At 41.4% G+C, this 11,258-nt stretch overlaps 3 protein-coding genes across 3 annotated transcripts in view; 2 read left to right on the forward strand and 1 right to left on the reverse strand.

Annotated features, from left to right (window-relative positions):
- The window catches only part of gpsm2 (G protein signaling modulator 2), a 41,556-nt gene extending 31,787 nt beyond the window's left edge, over nucleotides 1-9,769 (reverse strand). Inside the window, exons 1-2 of the mRNA XM_077724703.1 lie at nucleotides 9,688-9,769; nucleotides 9,340-9,586 (exon numbers count right to left, since the gene is read on the reverse strand). The gene's annotated coding sequence lies outside the window, so the exon portion shown is untranslated. The remainder of the gene's footprint in view (nucleotides 1-9,339; nucleotides 9,587-9,687) is intronic.
- Nucleotides 6,048-8,257, forward strand: LOC144201755 (fibronectin type III domain-containing protein 7-like). Its single transcript, XM_077724517.1, has 4 exons — nucleotides 6,048-6,330; nucleotides 6,839-7,099; nucleotides 7,864-8,113; nucleotides 8,242-8,257. Exons 1-4 carry the CDS (start codon nucleotides 6,048-6,050, stop codon nucleotides 8,255-8,257), a joined length of 810 nt encoding a protein of 269 aa, XP_077580643.1.
- LOC144201888 (uncharacterized) lies at nucleotides 8,250-11,242 on the forward strand. Its single transcript, XM_077724714.1, has 4 exons — nucleotides 8,250-8,532; nucleotides 9,380-9,619; nucleotides 9,704-9,745; nucleotides 10,742-11,242. The coding sequence occupies exons 1-4, from the start codon at nucleotides 8,277-8,279 to the stop codon at nucleotides 11,020-11,022; spliced, it is 819 nt and encodes a 272-aa protein (XP_077580840.1). The 5' UTR covers nucleotides 8,250-8,276; the 3' UTR covers nucleotides 11,023-11,242.
- Nucleotides 11,243-11,258: the final 16 nt, after the last annotated feature.

Below are 11,258 nucleotides of genomic sequence, written 5' to 3' on the forward strand. Positions count from 1 at the left end.
CATCAAACTATTGACTTGTACTCTCTGTTCCCAGATCCCTGCATTCCTATAATTGTCTCGATCAACTACATCTTAAGTGATGCCCAAGTGACTTGGCAAGAAGCAGATGGAGCAACTTCTTATTCTGTTTTGGCTGTAAATGACCAAGGCGGGACAGTTCAATGTAACAGCGCAGGAACAAACTGTCAATTGACGTCCCTGCAGTGCAGTCAAATCTACTCCGTGACGGTGACAGCTCAAAACCAGGCTTGTGACAGCGTCATTTCTGAGACATGGCCGCTTAAAACCGGTAGGTCACAACGTCAAGAATGACTGTACGAGATACTACAAACATGGCTATCAAATCATTTGTGATTATTGTTTTTCAGAACCATGCCCACCTACCAACATTCAGGCTGATGCGTTATGCGATCAATCCACAGCGATTATTTCCTGGGATCTGAGTACCCTCGCTGTGGGTTACATGGCCTACATTTCCGAACAATCTGGCTCCAATGATTACACATGTGAGGCTGATGAAACAACCCAAAGCTGTGTTGTCACGGGACTCGTCTGTGGCACCCTACATGACGTATGGGTTACAGCCTTGGGAGAGGAACATGACAGCAGCGATAGTGCACTTGTTACATTCACAACAGGTACAGATATTGACCTGAACTACTCTGGACATTTTTATTAGTCTCTCTTACGGTTTGGGGGAAGAAAAGGTTGCACTCAAAAGCAGACAAAACATAACTAATGCATGCACCAATATTTACTGAACCCAAAAAAACACTCAGACAGAAGGAAGTAACAAAAAGGGAATTTAAAAATACCAAATGGTACCGGAACCATGGGCTTAGCAAGGCAATAATACCTCAGCAACTTTCCCCTGGCTAGCCTAAGTCCCAAAAAATTGGGCGAGTTTTAAACATTATTGTAACTTCTTTAAAGACAATAGACTGTTCTTCCCAAATCAACGACTGTTCTCCACAAATCAACGACTGTTCTTCCCAAATCAACCACTGTTCTCCCCAATCAACGACTGTTCTTCCCAAATCAACCACTGTTTTTCCCAAATCAACAACTGTTCTTCCCAAATCAACGACTGTTCTTCCCAAATCAACAACGGTTCTTCCCAAATCAACCACTGTTCTTCCCAAATCAACGACTGTTCTTCCCAAATCAACGACTGTTCTTCCCAAATCAACGACTGTTCTTCCCAAATCAACAGGTCCTTGCCAACCCAGCAGCATTGAAGCCATTATGGATTGTGACATCAAATCAGCTACAGTCTCCTGGCTTCCCGGCGATGGAGTTCCGTTGTACGTGGCTCTACTAACGGCCTCATCGGGCCATACGGCGACATGCAACACCGCACAATCTTACTGTGACCTCACAACTCTACAATGTGGGGAGGAGTACTCTGTGAGTGTGACGAGTGTGGATGGCCCCTGTGAGAATGGTGACATTATGTGGGGAACTCTCGCTACAGGTAACATGTGACCCAAAAAGTGTTACACAGGTTGTGTATCAATCAATCGAAGCTATTTTCAACTACTCAAAATGTCCATGTTACAGAGCCGTGTACACCGATGAATATCGCCATTCATTACAACATGAGTGAAGCCATGGTCACATGGGGAGTAGCCAGAGGAGCTGGATCTTACCAGGTCCAGGCTGTGACTAACCAGGGCTTGACTACCACGTGCAACAGCACCGGAACTCAGTGCAACGTGACCGGCTTGCAATGTAGTCGAATCTACAATGTCACGGTGGCTGCAAAAAATAATGCATGCAACAATGCGGCCATGTCTGAGATGTATCAATTTATGACAGGTAAGTCCAGTTTTCACAACCAGGGCTACATTGCAACAGCTTGTGTTGAGATAAATGGATGACCGTATTTTCACGACTATAAGGCGCACCCTCAATGATTGAAACATTTAATTTTTTTCTTTATATAAAGCACACTGGATTATAAGTCGCCCTGTCTATTTTGGAGAAAAATTATGACTTTTAAGTGCGCCTTATAGTTGAGAAAATACAGTATTTCTATCCAAGATAAGTAAATTGGTTTTCCATAAGTCTGGTGAAAGTGAGTCTTTTACACAGCACTAGAAATTTCAATTTCTGATTGGAGTTCTCGGAATTGGACAAAATACCTGAATTGGTTACTACTTTATAGCCCAAAAAAATAAAAAAACTTACAGCCATATAGAATCAAAAGAGATAAAATTGTGAACAATAGGAAGATCATTGTAATGACACAACCCGAATATGTTTTTCCTGCCATTTCAGCCCCGTGCCCACCAACCAATGTCCAAGTTGACGTGGATTGTACACAAGATACAGTCGCCGTTTCCTGGGAGCCGAGTGAACTCGCCGTAAATTACATTGCCTACGTTTACGATAATTATGGATACACGTTAACGTGCGAGACACAAGGCACAGTCTGTGTTGTCTCTGGACTCATGTGCGGTGGCCATTATTATGCTTGGGCTGTAGCCTTTGGAAAGGAATATAACAGCTCTGAAAGTGACCAAGTCTGGTTCTACTCAGGTATAGATGTACCTCTAAATTCGTGGAATATTAAAAATGTAGCGTCTGCGAAAGAAAATACAAAAACCTCAATCATTTCCCTGTAATTTTCCTAGCTCCATGTTTGCCCAGCAGCGTAGAAGTCGAAGTTGACTGTAACTCCAATGGAGTTGCGGCGGCTTCTTGGATTGCTCCTCCTGGCAATGCAAACATTTCCCTGACAGCCACTGGAAGTTTTCAGTTCCAATGCCAAGCCCAGAACAATCTTTGCAACTTTGAAGGTTTGGACTGCGGGGAAACCTACCAACTAAGCCTCACTGCCACCAATAGCCAATGCAATGTCACTAAACCAATGGCCTCTAACTTCACCACACGTAGGTTGACCAAAAACCATCAGACCTGTGTGTGTCTGAAGATTGACAAATAAAGCTGACATCTACCTACCCCACAGGTCCGTGCCAACCTCAGCTTGTGGCCGTTGATCTTCCCTGTGGTTCTGGAACCGCTATACTGTCCTGGGAGGAAATTCCTGAAGTGGAACTTTACATTGGAAGCGCTGTTCTGAGCTCAGGAGGGATGACGTATTTGTGTAATTCCACAGACTCAATTTGTGACTTCCCAGGGCTCACTTGCGGAGATAAGTACAACTTTACTGTCAAGGCATTGAGTCACGGCTGCAGTAGCCAAGATAGCGAACCTGTGTACATCCAGACAGGTATGTAAAATGTTACACCACAACAGTAGCACCTTAACTTTGGAATTCAATCCTATGTATTCCTCATGTCAGAGCCTTGCCAGCCAATGATTGTGTTGGCTCAACCATCCTGTCAGAATAACGCAGTACAACTCATCTGGCTTCCCCCCGCAAGCGATGTATCTCTTTACCTAATCACGGCCACGGGAAATCTGGGATATGTGAAGAACTACAACACCACCCAGCCGAGCCTACTTGCCGATTTACCGTGTGGCCAGATTTATAGCATCGTGGTGCAAGGACGAGGTAGCAGTTGTGACAGTGAGCCAAGCAGTCCCGCCATTGCCAAAACACGTAAGATGCTATTTTAGCCTACATATACATACTATGTTTTGACTTTTGAGTTTTTCTTATGGCAAGACACTGATTGGTTGAGGTATTTTTAGTCAAAACCTGAGAGCGTTCCAGATACATTGTCACTAAATACCAAATACTTGAGTACCGCATGGGTATTATTCAACATTTCAATAGGACCCAATCAGGTAACCATCTTCAATCGTCATCCACAGCCCCTTGTATCCCCCGTCATGTGACAACCCTTGAGCAGTGTGACACCAACACAGCCTCTGTCATTTGGTCGGCCAGCGATGGCGCCATAAAGTACGTCGCAGATGCCACGGGTCAAAACGGAGACACGCACATGTGCTATAGCAACTACACCGACTGTACCTGGGACGATCTACACTGTGGAGAGGAGTATACCGTCCTGGTTATGTCAGAGGATGACTCCTGTACTAGCCTGCCTAGCAACAGCACTGTCATTTATATGGGTATTTACATTTTAGAAACACTTGCCTACCACTTCTTCTGCTTTGACCCTCTCCCTATTCTAATACATCTAAAAATACAAATACCTCAACTACATTTTCCTTCCAGCTCCATGTCCTCCCGAGAATGTCCTGGCCTCTGCGGACTGTGACACAAACCTAGTCTCGTTGACCTGGGACGCTAGTAATGGGTCTTCGGTCTATAACGTGTCCCTTGAAACAGAAGGGCTAATGGTGTCACATGACACCAACAAGACCAACACATACTGGTCTGACCTGAGCTGTGGGACAAACTATAGCTTCACAGTAACGCCTTACAATTCTTACTGTTTGGGCATGAGGAGTGTACCGGCTTTTATTCAAACATGTAAGTTTAATTCTGACCATGGTTCCAAAAAGCTCTGCGGTCAGTTCAGTTCATATCTTGTTTTTTTAAAGGGCCGTGCACACCTCAGGGGATCTACGCTATGCACGATTGCCTTTCTGGTAGTGCCAAAGTCATGTGGCAACCCAACAATGGCATGGACAACTATACAGCTTTAGTGGACTCTCATTTTGGAATCTCCCAAAGCTGTACGTCGTACTCTGGTGAATGCAACGTGTTCGGACTGACCTGTGGTCAAAATCTTTCCGTCTCCGTTACGGCATCTAACCAGCAGTGTGAGGTCACTTCAGTTGCAGATCACACCTTGCAGTCAAGTAAGAATAAAGTGATGTTGTCCTTGTAAGATACCATAGAATACCTTACTGTAATTTTTTCAATTATTATTACAGCGCCATGTAGTCCTACCAATGTCTTCGTGGCAAAGGATTGTGCCAACAACACAGCCGCCATGTCATGGTCTGCCAGCAATGGTGCGACACACTACTTAGTAACAGCCTCTTGTTACCATGGCAATGTCAGCCACCAAACCTCAGACCTCAACTACACTCTGGATGACCTGATGTGCGGTAGCCAATATTCCATTCAAGTGGTAGCAATGGATGACAATTGTTCCAGTATTCCCAGTCAAGCTGTGGTATTTGACTCAGGTGAGCAGAGGATCGTATAGAAAGAACACTATTGACAAGTCTCATCATCGAATAAGTGTAGCTAGCTTGGAAACCAGTGTAATCTTGAGGACACCTCTGTTTTTCCTAGCTCCATGTCCCCCTGAGAATGTGACTACCCATCTCAGCTGCATGTCCAACCACTTGACTGTTTCTTGGGACTCCATGGGATACGTTGACTACTACCTGTTGTGGATAAACGAGGACAACGGAGCAGGAGTTGGTGACATCTTTAACACCACCAGCAAAGAGTATTCAAGCAGTAACTTGAACTGTGGGAGTACCTACACTGTCCAGGTCACTGCGGTCAAAGGAGATTGCCAAACCCAATCAAGTCTCAACCAAGGAATTTCAACAGGTAAAACTTTACCACAATCCATATAGCTAGAGGTGTGCAAGTAAAGTACTCAGTACTTTAGTAGAAAATAACACCATAACTACAAGGGCTGTACATTGCTCCCCATCCTTCAGCTCCTTGCCAGCCTCAAGGCATTCAAGGTAGCCTGGACTGTGTGAAAAATTCAGCCTGGATCTCATGGAACCCTAGCCTAGGCGCCGACTGCTACACCGTGTCGGCACTCGGGGAAGACAACAGCGAGGCCAACTGTACCAGCTGGAGCAACAACACCTGCGAGGTGGAGGACCTGGAGTGCGGCATTCTTTATAACTTTAGCGTTATTGCCAAGAACAGCGAGTGTGAAAGTACTCCAAGCACTGCCATTGAGTTGCAAACAGGTAAAGGACTCTTTTATAGTCTTGTTTAGCAACAATGCTAAAATTCCACAATGGAACATGAAAAGTCAACAGCATGGTTGATCATGCAATTTGGACCTAGGCCAACATTTGGCCAAAATATGTCTAAAAAATGATGTTTCTAATGATTTTAATTTGAGAAAAATGATGTTGCTGAAATACTTTAAAACTATTCTACAGCCCCCTGTTCCCTATCCGGGATTATGGCCATCCCAGAATGCGACAGTGGTAGCATTCTAGTCCAATGGGAGATCATGGAGGGCGGCGAGGGAAGTGGCGCGGGAAGTGGCGAGGGAAGCAGCGAGGGAAGCACCATTTACACGGCCACTGCTGAAGGCAGTGACCACACCTACTTGTCCTGCAGTAACCCTGGCATAGAGTGCACCCTCCATGGGGCACAGTGCGACCTACACTACACCATCATCGTTTCCGCTACATCAGACCACTGCAGCAGTTTGAGAAGTCCGCCTTTGAAAATAAGCATGGGTATGTAGTAGGTTTGATATATTGTGTTGCCTAGATAAACTACAAAATTCAATTTCTGGAGTAAGTTAATGAAGCCTCGTCAATTTGAAGTATTTTTTTGTTGATTTTGGGGGAATTGAGGTTGATTTTTTTTGTTGATTTTTGGGGGAATTGTGGTTGATTTTTTGTTGATTTTAGGGGAATTGTGGTTGATTTTCTGTTGAATTTGGGGGGAATTGTGGTTGATTTTCTGTTGATTTTTGGGGCAATTTTGGCTGATTTTCTGTTGATTTTAGGGCAACATCTGTTCAATTCGTGTAGATTTTTGGGGCATTTACAAATCATTTTTTTAATCACGTTCTAGTGATTCCTAGTCAACTATTGTTCATTTTGGAGGCATGTTTGGGCCACTACCTGTTGATTTTGGTACAATTACAGGTCTTTTCAGGTTATTTTTTTCAAGAAATGTGACTTTTGGGGAAAACTAAACTTTTGAGCTAGTTTTTGAACGTTTTTCCAATCTTCTCAGAACCATGTCCACCACAAGAGGTGAATGTCAGCGCCTCATGCGAGGAGCACAGCGCTCTGGTGTCATGGACGCCCTCCCTGGTGGCCACGACCTACAGTGTCGTCGCCATGGCGGCAGATGGACACACGCATAGCTGCGATAGCCCCTACGCTAACTGTAGCTTGTCTGGGCTGCACTGTGATGAACAGTATGCAGTACACGTGACAGCAAGCCATGAGGACTGCACCGGCCAAGCCAGTCATAATGTGACTTTCAGCACAGGTACAAATATTTGATTTATCCGTATATGTTTTAATTAATGAAAGATAGTGAAAAGTACATGTTCATTTCAGCAGTTCAAGTAAAACTGGTATGTAGAACTGATTATTAAGCTTTGGATCATTAGTCTGCTTGCAGGTATGACAATGAACAAAATTTAAATATACGTAAAACAAAACCTTGTATTACATGTGTATAGCCTATTTTTATGTTTTTTTAATTAATCTATTTTTTTTAAGATTCTAGGCATTTTCCCCAAATAAAAGTATAATATTAAATGGATAAAGTTGTATTTTTTAAATTTAGTTGTTGAGCTAATGATATATTTTTTTTCTTCAATTAAAATTTCATGGTTATCAACAAAAACATAACAATAAATAATACGCATAATTACTACAGCAAAAAGTAATACAACTATCATGACAGAATGTCTTTGTCCTTGAGATTTTTTACAAAAAAACATTTTTCTTACAATATGATTCAGTTGCATTTTAAAAATAACATTATTCCAATACTATTCAAAGTCTCCCGAGTTTACCATCCATTTTTTATATTTAAAAAAAAACAAATTACCTTTTGAAATTGAATTTTGTTAAACATTCGCCTTCTGCATATTGTTTTCAAAAATAAAATACATTTTTATGCCTTATTTTAAGTAATAGAGAAGCATATTTTCTTCTTATGTACTAAAAACCTTAGCATATTTTTTAAGCACTTAAGACTGACAAATTGACAAAAAAAAACCTATATTTCTACCAATTGTGCAGGTCCCTGCCAACCCGATGGTCTCTGGGTCACCTTCCACTGTAACAATCAGTCTGCAGTACTCTCTTGGACCCCTAGCGACCATGCCATCAACTACTACGGCTGTGCTCAAGATGGGAGTGGACAAATGCTCTACTGCCACAACACCAATCCCACATGCACCATCACCAATTTGGACTGTGGGACACTTTATAACTTCACCGTGCAGGCCTCAGATGGCGACTGCAACAGTTCATTCAGTGACCCGGTAGAGCAAGGAGCAGGTAACAAATATTCACAAATCATACACCAAATTCAAAAAAAGTGTCCTCTAAATCATAGTCTTGATTAGATATGATTTATGTGAAGAATTGGTATTAATTTTTATTGTTTTTTGTTAGCTCCGTGCCCTCCTGACGCTGTTTTGGTGCAGCCTATGGCAATGTACATGGAGGTCCAGATTTTACAATTCACCTGGACAGAAAACAACTGCGCCGACACGGAGTACTTGTTGAGCTTATCGGGAAACCTGCTCGGAGACAGCCAGGCCCAATTTGAGGTGTCTTCCTATTGGACGGATAGGACGGAGTTTGAGATTCCGCTTCCCTGCGGTTCTGAATATGCCGCCACAGTGGCGAGCAGAAACGTGGCTGGGATTAGCAACCAGACTGTGCCGCTTACTAATACGACAGGTAGAGTACTTCTACAACAAACTAGTTGAAGTTTGAAGTCGCTACTCGAATAGTTGAAGACTTTCTACCATTCAATATGATGGTGATAACCTAATATGCGAACTTTATAGTGAATTGAATGCTCTTATTGTCATTATATGCAAGTAAAATGACATTTGAAGCTTCATCATGAAGTTTACAAAATTATTTTTGAACTAAAAACATAAAAAAATGATTAAAAAAATTACAATTATGGATTTAAAAGGGGGAGAAATCAGGACATTTAATATACATCTATATTCTTCATTTTAATTTGATCCTAAAACGAAATTCGGCACTTATGATTTGCTTTCTCGGGCCGCACAAAATGATGAGGCGGGCCAGATTTGGCCCCCGGGCCGCCACTTTGACACCAGTGGAATAAGTAGTTTACAGCATAACATTGAGAACTCTGTCTTTTTTATACTTTCAGCCTTATGAAACAATGTAGTTTTTTTCTGGATTTATTTGGTCTCACTTATTAGCATAATTTCAAACTTTATAAAATTCTATTGGATGTACTTGCTAATAGAAATACACAATCGCAAAGAGTAGAATTTATCAAACATTTTTTGTAAATATGCTGGATTTAATTGAATGCTTTTATTATCATTATAAAAGTATAATGCGATTTAAAGATTCACCATGAAATGCATACACAACAAACATCCATACAAATTAATAATCAATGAATAAGTAATAAATCGCCTGTTAGATTCATAATAACGAAGTAGTGATCAACATCCCTTGTTTTTCCTAAGCATTATAAGTATTTAAAAATGACCTTACCTTTTTATCTGATCGTTCTTTTATCGTCTGTCCACCGCAGCTCCATGCAAGCCTTCCATGGTCTCCTACAACATGGGCGATTCAATGGCCAGAATTTCCTGGAGCCCTTCGGTGTTCGCCACCACGTACGCCGTGTACCGTCACAATATAACGGCCAGCTCACGTTTGTGCACCACTTCGGGTCTTTCCTGCTCTCTGCTCCTCAACGCCACGTTTTCGGACCTGCTTGTCACGGCCAGTAACGCCGCTGGGGAAAGCGAAGGATCGGCCGTTACGGAGGGTCAGCGTCGGGAAAAAATAAATAAAAAGTAGTCGCTACTAGTAGTTTATTCCAATTTAAATTCTTACCTCTCTTTCTTTTCAGTTGTGGGCCACCAAGTGAGAAAAAGAGACGTCAGTGAGAATGGTATGTTTGTATACATTTTCATACCTGTCAACCTCGAACCATTTGTGATCTTACCAAATTTTGTTTTCGCCCTTACATATATGTATAAATACATGGAAAATCTTACCACTTTACTTTTTTGTAAAAAATCAAGGGAACAGGAAACGGAAATCACATGGTGAAAGTGTTACAAAACGAAATGTTTATCATGATCTTTTTTTTTTAGCCAATCAGAGGCGCCGGTACATATATCACTTGGCAGACATGCGTTTCTCAAAATCACCGTTTAGCGTACCATTTTCATGTGTACAGCGTACCAATATAAAAATGGGCTTTCAGTTGTACCAATTACGGCGAGAACGTACCAGTTGACAGGTATGCATTTTTAGGCGGATAACGTGCTGCTTGGGTGATGGACAAACAATTTCGGGTCAAAGGTTATACAAACAATAACAGGTGCAAGACAACATGGCCGGAATGCCACTCAAGAATAATTTAAAGTGAACGCTTTACATTTTGAATTAATTTTACTTGAAATATTAATTAATATCATTGTGCTCATTTTGATGATGTCTTATCTTAAAAACAAGTGAAATGACCACAATTTTAATTAAAAATAAATAAATAAAACAGTCACCCTTGATTATGCAGGTGTGCTATTCTAACCTTAATCTTTTGTTTATACAAAGCTGCTATGATTATAAAGATGAGCAATACATTTGGTTATATTTGACAGGACAACATGCAAATAAAAGTTAAATTTTGAGAAATCCATGTTTAAAATACACATGTATGAAGTCAATGTACTGGTTTAGCAAAATAATATTTAGTAACACAGTACATGTGTTGTTTCACAATATACATTGTCGTGTTTAACAAATATCCTGTTATTTTTTTCTGAAAAAAATAAATAAAACCTATATTAGCTATCTTTTTTTTACTCCTATCTCCACTGACTTTGTAGTTCTCTATTCTTCTGGTCCTAATCATGCATTTATGCCCATTTTCATCCCTCAGGAGACCCCTCTGCTCCCAGTTTGAACATCACACTGGTGGCACCAAGGACCATCATGGCCAATTGGACCCAAGTCGGCAATTACACCAACTACAAATTGCTAATCCGGCAGCTCCAGGATAAATCTGAGTCAACGCAGGAACTGACGGTCCTGGGGGAAAGCATCATTTTGACGGATCTGAGCAACGATTGCTTTATCTGCATCACGGTGGCGGGCAAGAACGATGCTGACGTTGGACTGGAGTCGGATCCCGTGTGTTTGGAAACAGAACAAAGTCATTAGGGCAATTGTTAGACTATGTAGCAAAACATATCTTGACATGATCCTGATCATAAGGTGACAAAATGAAATATGTAGCTTTAGAGCTGAATATCCCACAGGAAGATTTTCCATTGAGTTTCTACACAATTACAATTATTCAAGTACTTATGCAGGTAAGTAAAAATGAAAAAAATGCACCATTTTGGTCAGTTGAAATTGTCACAAAGGTTCTATTTGGGATATTTTGATTTCTTTAT

This window comes from Stigmatopora nigra, chromosome 9 (assembly GCF_051989575.1).
Source record: "Stigmatopora nigra isolate UIUO_SnigA chromosome 9, RoL_Snig_1.1, whole genome shotgun sequence".
NCBI classification, from domain to species: Eukaryota; Metazoa; Chordata; class Actinopteri; order Syngnathiformes; family Syngnathidae; genus Stigmatopora; species Stigmatopora nigra.

Coding starts and splice junctions, on each gene's coding strand:
- LOC144201888 (XM_077724714.1), top strand. CDS start 8,277: ATGGCAATGTACATGGAGGTCCAGATTTTACAATTCACCTGGACAGAA. Junction 8,533..9,379: donor GCCGCTTACTAATACGACAG/GTAGAGTACTTC, acceptor TGTCCACCGCAG/CTCCATGCAAGCCTTCCATG. Junction 9,746..10,741: donor AAGAGACGTCAGTGAGAATG/GTATGTTTGTAT, acceptor TTCATCCCTCAG/GAGACCCCTCTGCTCCCAGT.
- LOC144201755 (XM_077724517.1), top strand. CDS start 6,048: ATGGCCATCCCAGAATGCGACAGTGGTAGCATTCTAGTCCAATGGGAG. Junction 6,331..6,838: donor GCCTTTGAAAATAAGCATGG/GTATGTAGTAGG, acceptor CAATCTTCTCAG/AACCATGTCCACCACAAGAG. Junction 7,100..7,863: donor TAATGTGACTTTCAGCACAG/GTACAAATATTT, acceptor CCAATTGTGCAG/GTCCCTGCCAACCCGATGGT.